The sequence below is a fragment of the Onychomys torridus genome, chromosome 18 (assembly GCF_903995425.1).
Source record: "Onychomys torridus chromosome 18, mOncTor1.1, whole genome shotgun sequence".
Classification (NCBI taxonomy): Eukaryota; Metazoa; Chordata; class Mammalia; order Rodentia; family Cricetidae; genus Onychomys; species Onychomys torridus.
In genome coordinates, this window is record NC_050460.1 from 15,572,739 (window position 1) to 15,597,048 (window position 24,310).

At 38.6% G+C, this 24,310-nt stretch overlaps 1 protein-coding gene across 1 annotated transcript in view; it reads right to left on the minus strand.

Annotated features, from left to right (window-relative positions):
- The window catches only part of Pkhd1 (PKHD1 ciliary IPT domain containing fibrocystin/polyductin), a 458,933-nt gene that overhangs the window by 21,835 nt on the left and 412,788 nt on the right, over window positions 1-24,310 (minus strand). Inside the window, exons 60-62 of the mRNA XM_036168402.1 lie at window positions 19,336-20,353; window positions 9,623-9,758; window positions 8,137-8,224 (exon numbers count right to left, since the gene is read on the minus strand). Of these exons, the coding sequence (XP_036024295.1) occupies window positions 8,137-8,224; window positions 9,623-9,758; window positions 19,336-20,353 (1,242 nt within the window). The remainder of the gene's footprint in view (window positions 1-8,136; window positions 8,225-9,622; window positions 9,759-19,335; window positions 20,354-24,310) is intronic.

A 24,310-nucleotide genomic window follows, 5' to 3' on the forward strand; every position in this document is an offset into this window, starting at 1 on the left:
TATATGAATCCACTGTTTTGTGGCAATAATGGTTTTCATTGAGCAGGGACTAAGAACAGAAAACAAAGACCATTAAATGCAGAATAAAATATTTAGACTACACAAAGAGAATATTTTTGTGATTATATTCTTTTTCTCTGAGAATTACTTGGAGCAAGTTAGTAAATCCATTCCAAATGGTTCCAGTTTTCATTCTTTGTTTTGTTTTGTTTTGTTTTTGTTTTTTGTTTGTTTGGTTGGTTTGTTGGTTTTTCAAGACAGGGTTTCTCTGTGTAGCTTTGGTGCCTTTCCTGGAACTCACTCTGTAGCCCAGGCTGGCCTTAAACTCAAAGAGATCCACTTGCCTCTGCCTTCCAAGTGCTGGGATTAAAGGCATGCACCCCCACCGTCTGGCTCAGTTTTCATTCTTTATGAAGTTAAGGAGAAATATTTCAATAATAGGAAATGAAGGTGTGTAGCTGGAGAGTTTTCTCTGGGCCCTACCAAGCCCCGGGAGTCCAACACTTATATTATTTAAACTGTTTGGCCTAATGGCTCAGGCTTCTTGTTATCTACTTCTTCTATCTTAAATTAACCCATTTCTATTAATCTATAAGTTGCCACGTGGCTTGTGGTTTACAGGTACCTTACATCTCACTTGTCATGGCAGCAGCTGGCAGGTCTCTCCACCTCAGTCTTCCCCTTCCGCGAATTCTCCTCTCTCCTTGTCCCGTCTATACTTCCTGCCTGGCTACTGGCCAATCAGTGTGTTATTACTAACCAATCAGAGCAATACATTTGGCATACAAAACATCCCACAGCAAAGGGGTGTGTGTGTGTGTGTGTGTGTGTGTGTGTGTGTGTGTGTGCATTATATAAACATAAAAATATTTAATTGTTATCTTGTTTCATCATACACATGCACACAAAATTAGTACTTCTCTCTACCAATCTATTGGATATCCTCAAACAGGCAATAGTGGTAATATCAATCCATGTAGACTAGTTGGATTGAGCATGGCTTAGTATTTAGTAAAACAAAGTGACAAACTTTCCCCTGCTTCATTCACATTTCCTAACCACAATATTATTTTAAGCTAGTTAGTGAGATCATCCCTAGAAAATGGGATCCTAGGAAAGACCGAGGGATCACCCAATGACAGAGAAATGGATGAGATCTACATGAACAACCTAGACGACAGTGGGAGTAATGAAGGGCAAAATTTGAGGGAAAGAAAGCTTAGGGGAGCAGGAGATCCCAGCTGGATCAAGAACAGAAAGGGAGAATGAGGAACAACAGACCATGATAAATGAAGACCACATGAGAACAGGAATAGGCAGAGTGCTCGAGAGGTCCCCAGAAATCCACAATGATATATATCCTCTGTAGACTGCTGGCAATGGTCGAGGGAGGGCCTAATCTGACCTAGTCTGGTGATCAGATGACTAAACACCCTAGCAGTCGTCCTGGAACTCTCATCCAATAACTGATGGAAGTGGATGCAGAGATCCTCAGCCAGGCCCCAGGTGGAGCTCCAGGTGTCCAACTGTCGAGAAGGAGGAGGGACTGCAAGAGCGAGAATTGTTGAATCCAAGATTGCAAAAAGCACAGGGACAAATAGCCACTCGAATGGAAGCACATGAATTATGAACCAATGGCTGTGGAGCCCCCAGCTAGATCAGGCCCTCTGGATAAGTGAGACAATTGAATAGCTTGATCTGTTTGGGAGGCTCCCAGGCTGTGGGACCGAGACCTGTCCTTAGTTCATGAGCTGGCTGTTTGGAACCTTGGGCTTACACAGGGACACATGCTCAGCCTGGAAGGAGGGTACTGGACCTGCCTGTACTGAATCCACCATGTTTAAATGAGTCCTCAGGGGCGTCTTGGTCCTGGAGGACATGGGAATGGAGGGGAGGGGCTGGAGGGAAGGTTGGGGTAGGGGCAGGAGGGTGGAGGACAGGGAAACCCATGGCTGATATATAAAATTAAAACACATAATAATAATAAAAAAATGAAAGTAAAGAAAAGAAGGATGATTTGGAAGAATTTTTGCAAGTGCATGAAGCATAGAGTCTATAAAGCATGTATAGTACTGCAGAACTTGTTGAGGATGACCAAGGCCGTGAGTATGGCAAGATACAAGGTATGAACAGGGTGTGGCTGATAAGTAGTGCAGTACAAGAACAGAGTGAAGCATTAGAAAGAGGATAAAGAATTAATACAGAATGAAATATAATTTAAAAACTAGATATGAGCAAGTTCTGGAGAAGGTAGAGACAGGTAAGTTCTACTAGTTATGTGCCATGTGAGGTTATCTTTTGTAGATGATACTGAATATGAAAAAATCTGGGTATCATTATTTCTGACTGGAAGCTGATTTTCTGTATACCCTAAGTATTATCTATACTGAAATACCAACAACAACATGGCATTGAACAATGGTCAGAGCAGCAGTACCCGCACAGGAACTTCACAACTCTGTCTTGATACAGGTTTAAATGTTTAAATTTTGCATTGGCCAGCCCTGAATTGCCTATTAATTTGATTTCACCAATATGAGGTTTGTTCCAGAAAAAAAAAATGCCACAAGGAACCTTGAACTTTTTCTCTGATATTTTAAACCTGAGTTTCAGACTTTCATGTTTGGGTTAAAGAAGTGACCCAGAGCAAAGACTGTGGTGACAATAGACATGTCAACTCTATCAAAGTAAAAAGTTAAAAAAAAAAAAAGAGGCTTTATGTCTAACATAACTATGAGTAGATTCTCACAAAATGCAAGCAATTTCTTGGACCTATCAAAATACAGAGAGTGGAGGTACTAATGGGAGCACAAAGGTAGTGGAAATTTTGACAAAAAACACACTCTGTGAAGGCTGGAGTTAAGTGGTTAAGAGAACTGGCTATTCTTCCAGGTTCAATTCCCAGCCCTCATATGTTATCCCACAATAGTCTATCAGTCCACTTCCAGGGGATCCAACACTCTCTACAGCCTGCAGACACCAGCCACACTAGTGTTACACAGATATACATGCATGCAAAACATCTATATACATTAAGGAAAAAATAAGTTTAAAAAATATATTTTGTAGGTAGCCTGAAAAGATCAGGCTTCTGAATAAGATATTGAAGGCCAAATAATTGAAGGACAACTTGAAAGGAGATAGTGAGAAAAAATATAGCTCTAATAAGAAAAAAAGTGTTACATACTGAGACTTTAAAGCTATGGAACATGTAATCCCGCAGTGTGGATTGCTTCCTTAAGTGTTTTCAAGAAGTCCTGCTCTCTGGAGTTGATGATGTACACTCTTACAGAAAACAAGAGGTATAAATGAAATGACATGGGGATGCTAGAACATCTTGGGCTCTGACATTAAATTATAAAAAAAATTATGAAACCTCTGTAAATGAGAATTCATCAGTTGGAGTCCTGAATGAATATCATTTGCTTTATTTAGGGACAAGGAACAAAAAGTGAAAAAAATCCACATGAAAGATGGGTATTTTAAATCATATTATAAGAATAGCCTTAAAGCAAAAATAAATGTAGCTGAAAGAACAGACAGAATTGACAACTGACTTTTCACATACATTTAAGCATTTTACATATCTATGGAAGTATGTGATGCATTCCAGACGTATAGGTAGCAAGAAATATCCTCATCAAGGAAATGAGCAATTATACAGATAGGCTGATGTTCAACCTGGTAAAGAAGTTATTTCCATGTATGTAGAAAATAAAGTACAGCTAATCCAAGGTCAACAGAAACAACCTAGGCTAGCCCATGAAGTATATGAAAAATGTGAGATGACAATTTGTTAAAGAAATATCTTTAAATTGTGTTAAGGATAGGGATATATGACTAGTTATGACAATGTACAACAAAGCACCATATGGCATTATTGGAAATTAGCCATTAGAGAGAAACTTCCTGGTTGATTTAAAATTGATTTTTCTATGTCATCCAACCAAACTATGTATTGTCTTTAGCTGAGGAGTCTTATCATTTACTTACATTGAGTAACTAAGAGCAATAGAAATAGCCTGTGTTCTTTTGGAGACCCCTGCTACACAGAAGCAGATACCAATAGTCTTATCCAATCCTAGTCCCCCATGCTACAATACTGACCTGCCCAGCAAGATGTAGTCACTGGTTCAATAGTGGCATGACCATAAAGAGTATAACCTACCAATTAAAGTCTGTTCCACGTGAAAGAATTTATGCCTGGTACAAACCTGTTCAAAAGCCCATGATCGTGGAGGTCATAGGCACTATGGGGGAACTTACTATTGTTATTTTGCTAAATGTTCATGTTACCAAACAACCTTCTAAATATTTCTAAGTATACTCATTCCCTATGGAATGATGCCTTCCTCAACCTTGATGCAGTGGAGAGGAGCTAGTTTGGACCCTATCTTGGTGTGACAGCCTGTATTGACTACCCAAGGGAGGCCTTACACTCTATGAGGAGGGGATGGGGGTAGTATAGGTATAGGTGGGGGGGAGTGGAAAAGAGGAGGGAGGGGAACAGGGGTTGGTATGTAAAAGGAAAGAAAAAATTAAATTAAATATTATAAAATAAAAATAAGAACAAAAAATTTTAATATAACATAGTAATTTAAAATTGACTGTGATTCACTACTACAGACCAGCTTTCAATGTTACTGAGGTATCATTATATTCTATATTTTCATGACAACAGTAAAGGCATAAAAGGGCAGTGTTGTAAACCATATTACTAGAAAGAATAGACTATAAAAATTCACAAGATTCCTTGCTTCTGCCTTAGAAATATCATGGTAGAAATAAATGTTCATACATAATACAGGTCAGTTTTAATCTTGTTTTGTTTTTTTACCATTACTCATAGATATGTCCTTAACATGCATATATTGAAAATATTATTTTTCAGCAACAACTAAGATACTGTTTAGAAAAATCTCTCTGATGTAAAAGCAGCAATATAGACTCTTGGTTCAGAAACTTGATTATCTGGTCTTGATAAAAATAATTCAGTAATACAAATTCAACAGACAATAAAAATTCATCAGCTCTATTCTTTTAGGTAGACTTTTGTGAGGTTGGTGATTGCAGGTATAGACTTTCTAAAAATATCATTTTATGAAGTACTGTATTGGTTAGTTTTGATTGTCAACTTGACCGAATTTGTCATTACTATGGAGACCCACCTCTGGGTGTTTCTGTAATCATGTTTTCAGAGAAACTTAGCTGAGGCAGGAAGACCCATCCTGAATGTACCAACCTCTGGCCCTGGAACCCCAGGATAAATACAAAGAAGAAAGCAAGTGAAGTCCCAGTATCCATCACTCTTTGCTTCCTGCTGATGCCACCAGCTGCCTCACATTCACACTACCATAGCTTCCCACTGTGTTGAACTGTCTCCCTTCTTAAACTGTGAACCCAAATAAGCCTATTTCCCTTGGGTTGCTTCTATCAGGGATTTTGTTATGAGAACAAGAGTAACTAATATACCTATATTAAAATTATTTTAATGGGTTTAATTTAGGGAATATTTTAAAAATATTTTATTAAATATTTGAAAATTCCATACTATATATTTTGTTCATACTCACCTTCACTTCCTCACTTCTCTCAGACCCTCTTCCTCCTCCCTACTCACCTGGCTTCTTGTTCTTTTATTTGGTTTTTTGCTTTTTCGAAACCACTGAGTATATTTTGGGGAACATTTTATCAATTTTTTTCACTGAAATTGCTTAGGAAAAAAAATGGACTTTTTAGTGTTAAAAAAAATCTCTGGCCCACTCAAGTATCGGGGGTAGCTTTAGAAACTTCCACAGAGCCAGCATATTCTTGCTTGTATCAGATCACATTAAAGTGAACTTCTCTTCACCTCAGGGTAGCAGCATTAGAACTGAATCATGGGACTGTGACCATATAGGACTGGGCTTCTTTTATCTTATATTTTTTTCTTCCTTTGCTGGGGACTGAACCCAGTACTGCTTACCTGCTCAACTTTACCACTGAGCTACATGCCCATTGAAAAAGACAGTCCTACCTATCATCAGAGAATCCATGGGTCTTGTGCAGGGTTTGAAGACCTTTTCCACTGCAAAAAAACATGGAATTGACAACTATTTGAAATAACAAGGACTAATTAATTGGAGTAGTCCAAGGTGGTATAAAGAAGTAGGAGCCCTTTGTCACACAAACCATAACAATTGTAACCCTAAACTCTCTTTCTCCTTTGCTCTAAAATGTAAGCCACTTCTAAAGAAGTCTCTCTTCTGCCCTGCCTTCCCCACCCTCTGTCTTATTTGGCATTCAGGCACTTACCTTCTTTTGTTTCCCCTCTGCTCTCTCTCATCTCAATGAGTAGCACCAAACTCCAATCACTGCAGTAACGTCAGACCTCACAGTCACCCTTTATTTCTTGTTTCTTTTATTTACCATATACCACTTGATTGTACTTCTAAAAGGCAGTTTGAGCCAACACGCTTTAGATCTCCACTTTCTGTCCAGCTGATACAGTATCCATTCTTATGTCTCACCAACTATATGCCAGAGAGGTTGTCTAACACAGATGTCAGAGCTCAGCACCACCGCCTGATTAAAGATCTCCCAGTAGCTGTGCATCTCCCTGAAGGAACAGGCCAGACTCCTGACCTCCAATTCTAGAATCCACTGATATCTGGATCCACCCACCTCCCTGATATTTCACCTTCTCTCCTGGCTTCTCTTAGTTAATGGGCATCTTTGTCCTTGTTCTGTCTGTATGATATATTCTTTTTAATATAGTGTGTGTAGATCACAGTTTAGAATTTAAATATAAAGTCATGATGTTGGAATTATTCTAAAATCACAATATATATTTTTGTAGCCCCCAAACAAAGACAAGTATTGACATCAGAGCTAATACTTAGAGGTTCTGAACTCCCAGTTTGTCACAGACCACTGGGATACACCCATAAACAACATTTTTATCCCACTGAGTTGGTTATATTGCAAGAAAGTCTTTATTTGACAAGTCAGATGGTCATAATTTAAAACACAAAAACTGCTTTGTACATAAAAATCATGATGTGCATGTTTATTTCTCCTTGGTTCATGGACAAATATAAAATTTGGGTATTTCCTACAGAATACATAATCCCAGGTCTCTTTTTTTTCTAATACTAAAAACCCTTCATATTAAATTACTTATATTTTCATTTTGATATATACAAACCCCAATGAAATTAGATGGAGCTGGCCTTGCTGCCAGAATTGAACAAGAGAGTAAGATGGGCATGAAAACAACAGAGGCAAACCTCACTGGGAAGGTTGGCCCTGGGTCGGATGTTTGCACATTTACTGCATTTATTCTTCCTAACACTGAGGGTACTATGTATTTCCATCCCCCTATAGAAGCCACAGATACCAGACAAATGAATCCCTGGGCAAAAGTATATACCACAGGAGCACTTGAGTAGACCATATAGAACCTAGGACTTGAGACTCAGCCAAAAAGTGAGGCTGTAATATTTATTGCTAGCCTAGTATTTCTTTTCATACACATTTGGCACTGTTGACAGAGAATGAAAAGCACTCAGAGAACTCATTGGGCATGTCTGTGTTTGCCGTGAATTCCTAACGGGGCTGCAATGGTTTGGACAGGGTTGGAGGATGTTCCCTAAGAGTTCATGTGTTGAAATTTAATATGTGCTTTCCTGGGGGCAACTTTGGTATTCCTGTTCATATTCTGTCAAGTTTCCCCCAAAGTAAGAATTTTCACATAGAAAATTACATGAATCACATATTCAGTAGAAGTAAAGGAAATGTGATTTGAAATTGATAAGGTCATCAAATGGAGCCTCCATGATTGAATATGATGGACTGATTACAAGAGCCAAACATAAATAATTATATATGTATGTATAGTGTGTGTGTGTGTGTGTGTGTGTGTGTGTGTGTGTGTATGCGCATTCCATATCCTTTACTTGTAAAACCCCCTGGCATCTGTGGCATTCTGTTAGCAAAAAGGTCACCAGGCCCTGGTAACTCTGTATGAACCACATAATCCCCTTTTCTCTATGAAATCACCAGCTTCAGATGTTTTGTCATAAGCAAACATCTAAGTCAATATGAATTTTTGTTGTGCAAAGCAGTAACAGATACCTGACCGTCACTGGCACCTACCTTTTAGCATCAAATCCGATGCCCCTTCCAGGGAAGCTGAAACAATCCAAGGCTCTGAGGGGAGACCCAAAGACTCCACTCTTTGGTTCTGGCAATAAGAGAAGAAAGAGAGAGAGAGAAAAAACTGGATTTAGAACATAATTTTTTATGTTCTCTAAAAAAAAAATGAGGAGTGTTCACACATAAATGTTATTAAGCACACATGTACTTCGGAGAAGGAAGGAAATGATGAATGCGTCCCTTCTCATGTTCAATCAAAATTGACTTATTGAAAGGAGACCATGGAACTTATTGTATGCAATTTTAAAGCAGTGCATAGAAGAAGTAAAACTGAAACTGAGTTACAAAATAGAAGCTCATCACAGGTATCCTAAGGAGGCTGGTAAGAAGAAAAGGCTAGGGAGATCCTCAGTGGCAGAGCACTTGCCTAGCATAGGGACTGCTCTGAGCTCAATCTTCCACACCCTCAAAAGAAAATAACATAAAGTAGAACCAAGGCCATAGAGTCTGAAGGTGGGATTTCAGCAAACACAAGAGTGACCTACTTCAAGAATGAGCATGGGAAGGAAAAGCATCAGAGGTCTGTGTTTGCCTTTGGTAAATCTCAAACCTTCGTAGAAAATGCAAGAAGACACAGTGTGACGTGCAAGAACAACCAACATCGAGTTGGCATCAGCCTGGAGCCCTCACCCTTATGTTCTAGTCTCTTTTACCCAAGGAGATCTGTGCCTTGTTCAGTCATCATCAGAGAGGCTTCCTTTGGTAGCAGATGGGAGTGAGTGCAGAGACCCACAACCAGATATTATATGGAGAGAGAGAGAGTTTAAGTTCAAGGTTTCCATCAGGTCCCTCTCATCAGATATTGGGGAACCCCTCAGAATAGGGGGAAGAAAAACTGTAGAAGTCAGAGGGAATGGAGGAAATCAGGAGAACATAGCCCACTGAATCAAATAAGGGGAGCTCACATGGGCTCACAGAGACTGAAACAGGAAGCACCTGGCCTGCATGGGTCTTCACTTAGGTCTTCTGTGTATATGTTATGGTGTTAGCTTGCTGATTTTATGGAAGTCCTAACAGGGGAAGCAACTGTGTCTCTGATTATTTGTCTGCTCCCCCAAACAGGGTTGCCTTGTCCAACCTCAGAATGGGCCTTTTCCTTGTCTTATTGTATCTTGTTTTGTCCTATTTGGCTGTTGTCTCTTGGAGGTCTGCTCTTCTCTTTAGAGGGAACCTAATGGAAGTGGATCTGGGGGAGAGGGGAGGTAGGTGTGAGCCAGGAGAAGTGGAGGGAGGGGAAACTGTGGGCAAGATGTATGGTATGAGACAAGAATCTATTTTCAATTAAGAAAAAAAAAAGGAATGACCATCATAGTGAGAATTTCTACATGTTACCAATTTCACATGGTAGTCGCTCTGCAAATGTAGAATAGGAATGTTTCAACATAAAGCATATTCTGTGGAAAAATGGCCAGATCTGATGTTCTACCTTCTCATCCAGGAAGACCAGCTGTGGCTGAACCGGCAGATCTACTCCCACTTCCCCATCTGAAGGCTGCACCAGCATGGAAAGTACGGAGGGCCGGGTATATATGAAGTTCCCAGCTCTTAAACTACTTGCATTTCTAGAAAAAACAAAGATGAATGAGACCAATATACCCATAGGATTACAAAGATCACTTCTATTTTCCACAGAAGAGTTTGACTGGTGAGAATATTTGAAGTTGCCTGTATATCCACAAACACCACAAATGTACCGTGTAGTGAATAATTCTATCTTTAGCCACAATTTGTGCATCCAACATATTATGGATTATCCACGCTTAAAAAATGAGGGTAAAGCAATTGGGAAGTGAAGAGTATGAACTTGTAATTTTCATCAGTATGTAAAAAGGTTAGGCCCCCAAAAAACATCAGTGAAAAATATGATGACACTGAAATCTTTATAAGGCAAGGTTATGCTCAGCTATAAGCTGCTGAACCAGCTCTCCTGGGATATACCCTAATTTGTACTGTGCTCCAGTGTCTATGGTACAAATACTTTGCTACCATGGCTGAGTCCAAAATACCAAGATGCCACTGAACAAACCTAGGAAGAGATGGCCCTAACTCCACCACACCACCATTATGTATTTATACTCTCCAAATGTACTTTCATTAAATAGGTCCCATATCTACACATTAATTGTAGTCCTTAGTATCATATGGTGCCAATAATGGTGGTAGTGGGTATTTAGTGACACTTTATACCACATACTATTAGCTTTCTCTGTATAAACTTATTATAGCTTTAAAACAAAACTGAGTTAGGGACATTTACTTAGGTTTGAAGGGTGAGTGGTTAAAAAAGAATGACATAGCACATGTCTTGAAAACCATAACTATTTTTGCCACTTAACTATACTGTCAGTGACCTATACTACCTCTCACATTGTCCAAACATGCTAATTGCTGGTGAGACCTAGCATAAAATAGTTCTATAACACATGATACCTCAAAGCAACTTTGACTCAGTGTTTTGGTTTGCTGAAAGATGTAGCTTATGAGAACATTAGTAACTTACCATGTCTTTTAACTTATGCATTACACATCATAGACATGTTTCACAAGCTAAATGGAAATTTGTAGATAATATACCACACATTCTGCTCCAGTATGCAGTGCGATTTGATGAGCTGCATTTAGAGTTGTTAGTTCTGGTCTCATAAAGTTTTTATTGTATTTTCAGCCATAGCCTCAATTAAATATTTGTGAGTCACTTAAGCTATTTTCTGTCTTCTACTCTCTCCTTGTGGGAGTAAGGAAGAATAAAGTATGGTTTACTTATTAGAGGCAGTGAATGACAGTCAGAGGTGGACATTAGTCCTGAAAGAAGAAATAATGGAAGAATGATTATAATGGGCCAAAATATATGAAGTTTCCACAGAAAGCAATTTCCTTGTGCCCTATGAACCACAGAATGGTACAAGGAGAGTGGGAGTATGTGGTCCTAGGAACATGGATTTTCCACCAAGCTAAGGTCCTGGCTACTGAAATCTCTCCCAGGAAGCTCTGTGCCCAATCATCTTTTTATAAGTTTGCTTAGCCTGGATAGCTGAGTCTCCTTTCTTTGTTTAAAAAAAAAAAAGAAACAATGTACATTAGTGTTGTTTCTTAACATATATGTCATTCTTTTTTTTTTTTTTTGGTTGGGTGCAGTTATTGGAAACATTTAACATTGTTACTAAGTCTTATTCCTCTAGTAACCTCATCCTTAAATGTTTTCCGATAAAAGATGGGTACAAGCAAACATCATGGGTTAAGGAAACTGAAAAACCTGTTAAAGACTCTAACATACGTACCTTGGTATCTGGACACCCTAGGTTGGCTTGAACGCTTACAGAAAGGCCTGTCCCTGACACACTTTAAAGTTTATTGTGAGCAAACACCTCTTATTAAGTGTAAACAGCATCTCACTGGAGGTCAGAGACTGGCAGCTGCGGCATATCCCACGGTAATACCACTTTAAGCTCCACATAAACTCTGAAGCGGTTTCTATCCTAAAACCTGACCGTAGGTGGTACAGTTTTTTACGATATGTTATAATAGTGCAATAAATCTGTTAGCTTAAAATCGAATCTCCGTGGCCTTTTAGAGAAATCATCATTAAATGCAGGGTCCTGTTAATGATGCCATTGAAGTGAAATTGTTTAATCTGCTAAGGGGGTGAAAGGTCACCAAATGAATTTTTTATAATACATCAACTTGACACGCAATGGGGAAACCTGTAATAGATAAAAGCAAAGGAAAAGGGCACCGTCTTCTCCTGATAGGTCAATAGCAGCCAGGAGAGTCACTCATCCACTTTCCGTTCGTGATGGGGCTCCTTTTGCATTTAATATGGACACCCAATTAATACCTCAGTAGCACAGACAACCTCATTTTAGGTGACTTATAGCAATTTCTCCCCCTTCCCTGGAATGAAAGTGATCACAATACATCATAGCATTGTGCGAATTAACGTTAATTGATTCAAGTTACCAAGCAATGATGGGCCGCTTATATAATCTAGGCGTTATTGGGTGCTAGAAGGGATGGAGGGAAGATTAGATTCCAGTGTCCGTTGCTGTGACGACCGGAGTCACCTGACGCCTTGTTAGACAGTTGTAAGGTTCTATTGCTGGCCCCAGTGGGGTCGTCAGTAAACTGGAGTGATGTCCAAACATCATTACACGGTGCTCCAATATTAAAGCAAAGGGATTAGCAACTTATTGCAAGCAACCTGGATTTGTCATTGTGCTGTCGTTATCCAATTTCCAACTGCTAATGTGACTGTAGCCTGCAGGCAAAAGGACCTACAGCCAAACTTTAAAAAACAGGGGAGGAACGTTCCCTCCATCTCCTCTAGTTTCAACCACTATTTAACAGCTTGCAAAACTCAGTCAAGTATGTGAAATACATTTTCCCCTGCAACACTTAAGTGTAGGCTGAAGGAGAAAGATCATGACGGTGCAGAAACTTCCCAGCTCAGAGACCACCACCATTCTTTCCAACATGTGCTTCTAAATCTGGCAGAGGTGACATGCTCACCTCCTAGAAGACAAGACTATGGCAAACACAGCAAATGGAAAGGAGTAAATCCTAGTGAGATACTGTTTGTCAACAAGACCTACTGTGATGGGTGAGTGTAGTGTGGGGAATTTCTGGTACTTCCTCTTCGCCTCTCCAAGGTTGTCTACAAGGTTTCTACTAAACAAAAACATAAAGAAATCCCCGTGTTTTCATTAGATTTCCAAGGTATCCTGAGTGCCTATGGTTTCTCTTGTTGTCAATGGACTAGAAAAGTAATACATTTTATATGTACCACAGAAGAGATCTGAAAAAAGGGAATAGGTGATTTTTGTAGCCTGGAAGAAAAAAGTAAGTTTTCCAGTCAATTCCAGTTTATAATCAATATTAGACCTCCTAAAATGTACAAAAATTGCTTGAGGCAATGTGAGATATGCAAAGATAAATACAACACTATGACTCTACCCCTGGAGAAGACTCTTTCATACCTCTGGACGACAAGAATGGTTTTCCTAGATATCTTTCTGAATTGATACAAACCATTTTATTCACATTTAATGATCCTCATGATCCCTATTAAACTCAGGCAGATCCCTTAGCAGTTGCTCTTCATATGATCTCCTACTGATGGCATGGTCCAACAATTTCAAGTCTAATACATCACAAGCCCCTACTCCATCTTATCACGACACTTTATCACCTCAGTACCCATCACACCCTTTCTCTGCACTTAGGCCATGAATTGCCTCAGGAAGGCTACTACCCAGATTGGCCTGGCCAATTTCAACTTCAGGTGCACTGTCCACATAGTGAGCTTACTTCTGCGCTAAACTATTTATGGCTAAACTCTTAATGGCCTGAAATTATCCATTTAAAATAGCACTATGCCAAGAGTAAACATGATATATCTTTCAACAATTTCAATAAAATGCAAACATTCTAGAAATGTATCTAAAACACTTTAATTGATAAGTTATTTGAGATATTATTTCATGATAAATCTAGCATGAATAAAATTATGAGTTAAAATTATGTGAAAGAACACAAAAAAACTATTAAGACTCTATACAAATATTCAATTTTTTTATTTATGTGGAGTTATGGTAGTGATAAAAGTTTGGCTAGAAGGAAACAAAAACTGCTCAAGGCCTCTTTAGTCGAAGAAATTAATACACAGTAGTGAAGGTTGTGGGCATGGAGATATTTTGGGCTGGTAGACAAGTACTAGAGGAACCTGGAGTGTTAAGCACACAGGATTGTTCCTGCAGGAGAAGGGATGCTTTGCCTGTTGTCCACTCAGAAGGCTGGGGGCAGGTGTGTTTAATAGTCTGATGACCTTCGCTCTGTCTGTGGGGCTAGAAACTTTCTAGTGCCCAATTATCCCCAGACACTTACTGTAAATTTGTTTTTCTCAGGCAATCTGTAGAACCTATATTTATTGACTTCACAAAGAGTTTCCATGTATTCACTTCTGATCTCCATTTAGCTTACTTTGTTCCTCAAAGAGATTTATGTATACATTGTTGTGCACGTGGGATTGAGTTAATTATCATCAAGTAAGTTTTCACTCACTGTGCTATGCTTAAATATACCTAAAATAAACTAGTCAGGGTCAGCCTCCAGAATTTGAACCAACACCAGCTACTTGGTCCTGATGAACTGAACTGACCATCTCTCTGCAAGGCCTCCTACAGAAGGTTACATAGGACTATCAGAGTAAAGAAGCTAAATAGGTATTGTGATAGTTGATCTTCACCTTCAATTTGACTGGACTGAGAATTATGCAGGAGGTGGTGAGACAAATTTCTTGGTGTGGCTGTGAGGATAAATTCAGGAGGAAACACAAAAACCTGAGTGTGGGTGGTACCTTGCTAGCAGCTGATGACCTGGACAGAACCCAATGGGAAAAGGAGACAGCACTCACAGCACCTGCACTTGTTTCTATTGCTGTTTCCTTCCTTACCATCTTGTGATGATGCTTCCATGCTCTACCTTGCTCCACCCATTTGTACATTGACTGCCCTTAGAGCTTGAGACACAACAAACCTTTACACCCTTGCGTTATCTCTGTGTGATCTTGTGTTCACAGAGATAAGAAAGCTTCTGATAACATGTCTATGAAAGATATCTTGCTCAATGATCTCTTGTGTGAATAATAGCTGACTAGGACCTCTTGGGAATATAAAAGTAAACTAAAACTTTACCTCGTAAATATTATACAGATAAAAGTATACTTGTTTTATTACAAAAAAGAATAACAGCAATAGGCAGGTTCATGTTGAATTAATTCATTTTTTGCTATATCAAGTTTTTATTGAATTTTTTTGAGGATTTCTTACATAAATATACTGTATTTATATCATTTCAACTTCTCCTTTCTCCTAACCAACTCTCCCTTTCGCCCTTTACTCCTAGGAACACATACAAACACACACACACACACACACACACACACACACACACACACACACACACACAGGTATGTATAAAACCTACTGAATACTAAACCAATTTAACTTTGTTTATATGTACACGTGCTTGGGGTGTAACATAATATATTTTCACTAAGTAGTAGAGAAAAATATTGTTTTAAATATTCATTTACTAAAAAGTCTCTAGATTTTCAGTGGTTATATAATAAAATATATTGATATGCATATATACATTGTTTAAACTGATAAATATGTTGGACATGATAGCTGTCCAAATAATGTTTGGGAATAAAAACTATTGAAATGTGAATTTTCATGAGGTATCTTATTTATCACTCACTACATTTTAATGCATGTTTAAACTAATTTGGACTAAATTTTGGAACTGAAGTCTATTGTGCATGAGGACAGAGATCTGCTGGATGCAGGGATATCAGCACTAGTCACAGAGTATACACAGCAACTTATTCACAAGGAAAAAACACAGAAAGCATATAAGCCCCAGAACAACAATCAAATATGCATTGGTCTCAGATCATTTAGTATGAGAACAATAGACCCTAAAGCAATTTTATTTACAGACACAGGACTCTGAAATAAATTATAATCTCACTGATGAAAATGATGAATGATCAGTAAAACTTTGACTGCGAGTTGTGAATGAATTGTGAGTGTCCTGTTATTTCCCATTTAATAAGACCAGATATTCAAAGTCAATGGAAAATTTGTATTTATTTCCTTTCTTTTTAGCCGAGGATAACCTCAGATTCATTATGTACAAAAGCATAACGATGAATTTCTGATCTTCACCCTCCTCCACACAAGCGCTATTACTGTAACTGTGTGCTAACACACAGAGTGATGTGGAAATGGGTATGTAACTCAAGGATTAATGCACAATAAGCAAACATTCTACCAGCTGAACTAGAGTGTTGGCGCCACGGGTGCTATAGAACTGAACTCAGCTCCTCATGCTCATGGGGCAAGTACTTTACTCACTGAGTCATCTCCACGGTTTCTTAACTCATTGTGACGGGCCCTCTTCTGCCTTCACAACATTGACACAGTAAGTCGTTCTTACACCTGGAACTGCTGTTTCTTCTTTGTTTTTGTTTTTGTTTTCCTATGGCAGGAAAAATTCTGCTTGTCTAAGACTCAGGTGTTGACTAAGCCAACTATAATAATGCAGGATATTCTTCCCATTTTAAGGTCAAATGTGCCACAGAACACAGCAAAATCTTAAAACTATTCCTTTATCATTCATAGGGCCAGGAGGTTACAGAGGTGCATCTTTGAGGGGACATCATAGAAATTCTGCCAACTACAGATTATTTAGGTTATTTTGACAGCTAAGCTTCTGTAAGAGAGATAGCCAAATTTAATTTTATTATTTACTGATACTATATGCATGTATGTATGTACCTGAATATATACACCCTGGCTCAGTATATGAAGTAGTGAACAATCTAGGAAGACATCAATTGTATCTGACATCAATCTGCACAGGTACAAAACTACATATGAGTATGAAGTTCATATTCCAGTATGAAAAGGAGTAAAGAGCCAAGAAGGAAAAATGAGAGACATTCTAGAGTGAAGGTCAAGTTTCTAGTGAAAGTAAGGCAGGCTGTACTAAATGTTCTGCCGGGATTCCTGAAGACAACATATGGAAACACAGCCCCAATGGGGAACTTCTAGCTTAAAAAGGAAATGTGGAATATGTTCATCTCTTCCCACCAAAAATTCTACTGAAACTATGTAAAGCATAAAACTGGGTAAAATAGTGGGGAAAAATAAAGTAAAGAAAATAGACAAATAGACAGCAAAATGAGTGCATATGCCAACAAAAGTCTGAAAATTGAGCAAGTTCATGCTACTGTCCTATGCAGGCAGAGGAAATTTAAATCCAGATTTCCTAACAGGAGGATAAGGGGGAAAGGGGGGAAATTGACCCAAAAAGTAGATAGCAATCTCATTTCCCCTCATATTCTAAAGTTCTAGTTTCTTAAAAATAAGTAGTGATCATCTGGAAATACAAGTTTCCAAGATGGCCTCATTTGTTGAAATGCCTGCAACTCCTGTACATAACAGAAGTGACCTTCCAGAGGACTTCATTAGTGCTTTCCTCTCTGAAAAGAACTCATCCTCAGACTCATCTCTGTTATCTCAAAGTCAATTCATTAGTGTGCTGATGGCTCTCTGGGGAGTTCAGTAGAGGTCCTAACTGATATTGGTAAGAGCTGAAAGACACCAAGCAGGCCTTGGGGCCTGTGTATGGCTTCGAGGCAGTTTACCATACTGTGCACAATATTTAGAGGCACAAGGAACCTTGCTAGTACTTGTCAATTCAATGGGGCATGCTGTTTCTCACTCAGCAGACATTATCATCAAGTATGCTTTTCTTTATCTTCCCATGATTTACTTTTTTTTTTTTTTTTGTCTTACATGTAGAAAATCTCTCTTAAGATATCAGTGAAACAAAGAGATGGAGTATATAACAATTTCCAACAGAAAATCAATACCATATTATTCGTGTTTCTTGTTTTTTTATTAGATAGGAAAACTCTGAGTCAGAAGTGAAGACAGCATGTTATGACTGATGATGAGTGATGGAGGTTACCTTTGGACTGAAGCCATCTCATATCTACAGGATAGGACGACTTGGCCCACAAATATGTGTTTTGCACCCAATGTGCTCCACTCTGCCGGATTTTCCCATTGGACCCTTGACTACCTCTACTCATTGTCTTCTCTCGTACTAAAAGATGACCACACACTGCAATATTCAGTATTTTGGAACAGTGAAGAAGATAAAGCAACAGGCTACCGCTTTGATCTCTAGGTATACATATAAATCTATAAGAACTCAGTGAAGCCTAAATGAAGTTATGCTAAGAGCAAAAATTAAGCAAAATCAAAATGCATCAGCACCATTGACACCCATATTACTATACAAAATATAATATTAACACTAGGATAATTACTCCATGTAAAATGTTAATTACCCCCTCTCAGGGATGAACCTTCTTACTGGTTATGCAATTTATGTGGTCAGTCCCTAAAATTATATATAAACGAACAGCAAAAATGGACTCAACATGCTATGTTTATATATTTCATACATATATATATGTATATATGATGTATATATTGTAGAAATATGTACGTGTGTGTGTGTGTGTGTGTGTGTGTGTGTGTGTGTGTAAAACAATAAAAATCAAAGAAAACTTCAACATGGTGGATTCAGTACAAGCAGGTCCAGTACCCTCCTTCCAGGCTGAGCAAAGTGTCCCTGTGTAAGCCCAAGGTTCAAAACAGCAAGCTCATGCACTAAGGACAGGTCCCAGTCCCACAGCCTGGGTGCCTCCCAAACAGATCAAGCTATTCAATTGTCTCACTTATTCAGAGGGCCTGATCCAGTTGGGGGCTCCACAGCCTTTAGTTCATAATTCATGTGCTTCCATTCATTTAGCTATTTGTCCCTGTGCTTTTCCAATCTTGGTCTCAGCAATTCACACTCTTACAGTCCCTCCTCTTTCTCGACAGTTGGACTCCTGGAGCTCCAGCTGGGGCCTGGCTGAGGATCTCTGCATCCACTTCCATCAGTTATTGGATGAGAGTTCCAGCATGACAGTTAGGGTGTTTGGCCATCTGATCACCAGACTAGGTCAGATCAGGCTTTCTCTCGACTATTGCCAGCAGTCTACAGTGGATGTATCACTGTGGATTTCTGGAGACCTCTCTAGCACTTTGCTTCTTCCTGTTCTCATGCAGTCTTCGTTTATCATGGTCTGTTATTCCTTGTTCTCCCTTTCTGTTCTTGACCAGGGGCGGGAGTGGGAGGGGAGGGGGGACAGGGGAACCCATGGCTGATGTGTAAAATTAAGACACAAATATAATAAATTTTAAAAAGGAGAAAAATAAATAAAAAAATAATTTCATTAGAGGAGCAAATCCCAAAACAGTTAAAAAAAAATTAAAGAAAAAGACGCTATCAATTTGAGACAGCAGAGTGGGAGGGATTGGAGGGAGAAATACATGGGAGGGGTTGGAAGAATGAAGGGAAGGAGAAATCAATAGAATTCTATTTTACCTAAAATGTATTTTTTAAATGTCAATGAATGAGTTGATTATATTTGCTTCCAATTAGGTATGTGGCTTTGGATTTTTATAGGCCCAAGAAGTCACCCTTCATCAAGATAGTCTGATAATTATTTCTTACCTATAACCTGTGACTCCCTCTGACTGAGTCACCAGTAGGGCCCCGATAGTCACACCGAGAACATTTTCCAGGACTCCAGTCTGTTGAGCAGTGATAACTTGGTAAGCCAAATTCTGTAATCTGTTACTTGGGAAAGATGGAATGAATTCAGTGCTCCTTACATTTGGCAGATCACCAATTTCGATGACAATCACCTTTGAGACAGTCTCCACAGAGGTTGATGGTGTGATCCTATATGACATCATTTCTGCCAGGAGTGGTCTGCGTTGACCAAATCTGGTAGAAGCGCTATCATAAGTCACAGTTGGGCAATTGCGGTTTCGTTTTCCTCTACTGTTTGCAATGGCCTCTAAGGTCTCTTTGGTGCCAGGCATTTCCAGAGTGAATTTTATTTGGTTTGGGTCAATCTGTAAGAAGTGTGTTAGGCTTTCAAGCATTGCTCTTTCCCAGCCTTTTCCTAGGACTGAAAATGTCACAGTGAAGGCCAAATGAATGGAAACACTGGAGTGTATCTCAACAGGCTCCCCTCCTTGCAACACAATATACAAGAGATTATTCATGATGTCAAAGTAGTTGGCACCAGCGGATTCACTCAACAATGAAGACACTGACTCTACTGGAGTAGGTGGAATCAATTTTTTTCCTAAGAAAACACGAGGGCTCTGTATCTCATTGTAGAACACAGCCAAAATGAGCTTGGAGGTGCTTCTGTTGCCCAGTAGAGAAAAGTGTAATAATGGGGGTGTTCGCTCCACAAAGCAAACTTTGGTAATTTGCCTGGTAGGTATGATGGTATAGAAAGTAGACACAGAGGTAGTGGTAGAGCATAGGGTACTATCCTTCACCCTGCTAAATGTGTCAACAAAGCCATTAGTAACAGATACAAGTGGGTATGATGTTGGGACTGTCCAAGTTACATCAACATTATGGAGAATTAGTACTACGTGGTCAGTCTGCTTGCAGAAGAAGCCCTGGATCATTGCTCGGAATGTGCATTTCTGTTCTTCTCTGAATATACCTGTGATGCAAAAGAAACAAATGAGTAAAATATGAGCTACAAATAATGAGGATTTACAAACCACTCTTCTCATCATTTGGTATACTGTCAAATATTTATTGACCATTTGACTGTATTAGATATTGGGAACACAAAGAAATCTTGAGTAAAATATAGAAAAATACATGCATTAAAGAAAATCTATTTGACATATTCTAATGATAAATATCATTTTAAGATTAACAACAAAAACAATGGTTAAGGGTAAAAAGAGTCGAAGACATAAAATAATTGAGTCAGGAATAATCAAGAAAACAAATGGTCAGGAGTCTGGGTAAATAGAAAAACTTAGTTACTGCTGGCAGGATTGGAAATTTGTGAAGACACTATGGAAATCATTATGAATGTTTCTTTTTAAAAAATCTAAAAGTAGGACTCTATGGTACATCTGTACCATTCTAAATACACTGAGCATTTAAAGTCTTACCATGGGTACATCTACATGTTTATTGGTGTTCTGTTTGCTAGGTAAAGCCAGCCTAGAAGTCTATCAGTTTATGAATGGATAATGAAAATGGGTGTAAATGCACAGTGGAGTATCATTAAGCTATATAGAAAAGAAAATAATGGTATTTGTGGGGAAACTGATAAAGCTGGAAAAAAATTACTATTGCAAGCAAACAATTCCCAACCCTGAGAGACAAATACCATGTTTTTCTATAGTGTGTTTACGTTAGCTTTTAATTTTATATCTATGTGTGTGAGGTGTGCGGCTAATGAAACTAGAAAGGGGAGTGTGGAAAGGAAAAGTACATCTAAGAGAGAACTCAATGGGGTGAAAGAGCATAGCACAATGCATGGAAGATGAAAGGTACTATGAGGGACCCCAGGAGAGGCATGTGGAGAGTAAGAAGAGATCAATGAAAACAAATATGCATGGTACTCCACACTGAAATCTTACTTTGTATACTAATCTAAAAAATAATAATGAAAGGAAGGAGGGAGAGAGAGGGAGGGAGGAGGGACAGGGAACGGCAAACCCCTTCACTAGCTCACAGTACTTCCCTACTGTCTAAGAACTAGATTCAGTGGCAGACAGTCATATCACTAAGGTTGTTACAAAGGTTTTAGGAGTTCTATGTCAGGATCTCCAGATGCTACAACCAAAGATTCCCCTATCGCAGTATCTAAAGACATTAGAGGAGGCAGGATTGCTCTTTAAAGGCAGAGTAGTTGCCAGCATGTGTGAAGCTCTGAGTTTGATTCCCAAGACTGAAAAAAGAAAGTGTTTTAGGAAGTTCACTTCAAAAACCAGACCTTCTCACAATATCTTACTGAGGCTCCATGAAGCCTCAGTATGTTCTGAGGGGTCAGAACAGAGGACTTACAGACATACACTGACACTGAAATATATTCCCCCCCACCCCCACACAACTGTATTAGAAGAAGAGGAATAGAAGAAACAATCAGTGTGAGGACTAGCTGACAAGGAATAGAACTGAGATGAAAATGGTAACAGATAAAACTATTTGGAGAGTAGCATTGCTCACTATTCCTGCCATTCCCAAACCTTCCACCAGAGTAGCTCTTATTCTGAACCAATTCCACAGTTCTTCTCTTTCAAACTTGGAGACACAAAACCTTCTTGCATGCTTTCTAGATATTTTGAATTCATTTTTGTGCAAGCTTGTCAAAGTAACCTAGGAAACTAATAAATGTGGCATCATGGAAAGACCTATCCTTTGCCTACATCTTTCCATTTTTTTAAATTAAAAATCTACATCAAAGTTTCAGAAAATTTCAGTAATTTTAGTGACCAAAGTGGTGCTTCATACCCAGGGCAATAAAATCAGCAAAATCAAAGGGGTGAAACTATAATAGGGAAAAACATGAAAAAACAACAAAGGCTTTAATATGTCAACATTTATGCAATGCAAGTAAGGGATTATTCTAGGTGAATTTTTAGTCTGAACACTATTATAAGAAGAATTTTCTGTCTTTGTAACAATTTGAGCTTGTATTACCAAGTACTTTTTTGGTTAAATCAGAAAGAACACAAGTTCAAGGGAAACCTTGACTAAGAGATTCCAAAACTTTGATTCAAAATTGTAAAAAGTTTAAAAGGACTGGAATGAAGTAGCTCAGTCATACAGCACTTGATTCTAATATACAATGGTTCAATGCCCATTGATAGGGAATATGAAGGAGTGAGGAAGAGAGGAAAGAATTTTCTAAAAGCAACACTGTGTATAATACTTTAAGAATTTACAAAAAATCTCATGTATAGCACTGTAACTGTAATTAATAATAAATTATATTATATATCTATAATTTGCTAAGAGTACAGGTCTGAAGTGCTTTTATCGCACAGATGCATGTCTGCTCATGCACTAACATAGTAACTGGAAATGGTATGTCATTTAAACTAACCAATAACAAACATTATTTCACAATGTGCATGCACACCGAAACAGCACACTGCACCCACAAGTTAGGTGCAGTTTTGACATTTATAACATATTAAAGCTAGAAAACAAAAGGGGTCATTTAACAAGGGAAGAAAGCAATCCAAAGTCCTACCCGGCTATAAGCATACAAACCCCAGCAGTGCCTGGACCAGCAAGGGCTCTATAATGGTGCAATAGTGGCATAGCCCCTCCTTTGATTGAAGGCCTCTTCAATTGGAAGGTATTCACACCTAGTACCATAAACGTAGCCAACTACACATGACTGAAAAGATCATAGACCTCAGAAGAGACTCTACCTTGCCAGGTTCTTAAACCAACACAATTGAACTGTTTTTAAAATTCTTATCCTTGTACCCACAGGTAAGTATAGCTCTCATCTCTCATCAAAGAAGTTTTTTTTTTTTTTTTTTTTTTTTTTTTTGAACAGTTGTAGACTGTTACAGAGATCCAAACCTGGTCCCATTGCAGACAAAAAGTCACTGTATGGTGCCCTGCCCCAACCAGTATATCTTCAATGTAACCTCTACACCTAAGGCTCAGGGGAAATCGAGGAAGAGCCAGCAGAAAGATTATAAAAACCAGAGGTCCAGGATTTCTGCTACTACATAGTGTCCCCTAGACAATGGCAGGGGAAATGTACCCTTGACCTCTCAATAATATGATTACTTAAAAAGACCTATGGAAAAAGCATCTGTGTACAGTCTTTAGTCTCTTTCACTTATGTTATCAAGCTACCAGTACTCAATCATGGGATTCCACCTGGATGATCTTCTCTAGTTCTAATCAGTTCCTGAAAGGCCCACCTCCCAACACTGTAGCTGGATTGTTTGTACCCCAATGATACCTTGAAATGGAGAATAGATTTCAACTTGATACTTGAAGTATACAAATCATATTCAAAAGGAGTTTCATCAGACATCAGTTATTACAAAATACTCTCACTATACTTTCCTCCTTTAGACTCCTCTTTCCAAATGAAAACCTGTCAGTCTAACATAATTTCACTCAGTCCATTGCAATATGTTTTTTTTTCCTTTTTTAAAATTTATTATATTTGTGTTTTAATTTTACACATCAGCCATGGGTTCCCCTGAACTCCCCACTCCCGCCCCCACCACCACCTTTCCCCCAGCCCCTCCCCTCCATTCCCATCTCCTCCAGGGCCAAGACTCCCCTGGTTCATTCAGTACAGGCAGGTCCAGTGCCCTCCTTCCAGGCTGAGCAAAGTTTACTCAGTCCATTTTTAATTGAGAATTCTTTCTTTCCAAATCTTATACTCTGTACCTTTTGCTATCTGAGGAATAAAAGGTACTGAGAAAACAATCTAAATTCTTCTGGTCTCTTTTAACACAGTAGAGTAATTTACTCATTAAGACAATCTTGATATGTTTCAAAATTACTAGAGGAATATAAAATTTCCCACACATAAAATGATAATGTTTGAACACATAAAATATGTAATGTCTGAATTCTATTATTATACATTATAAATATGTGCTGAATTACCATA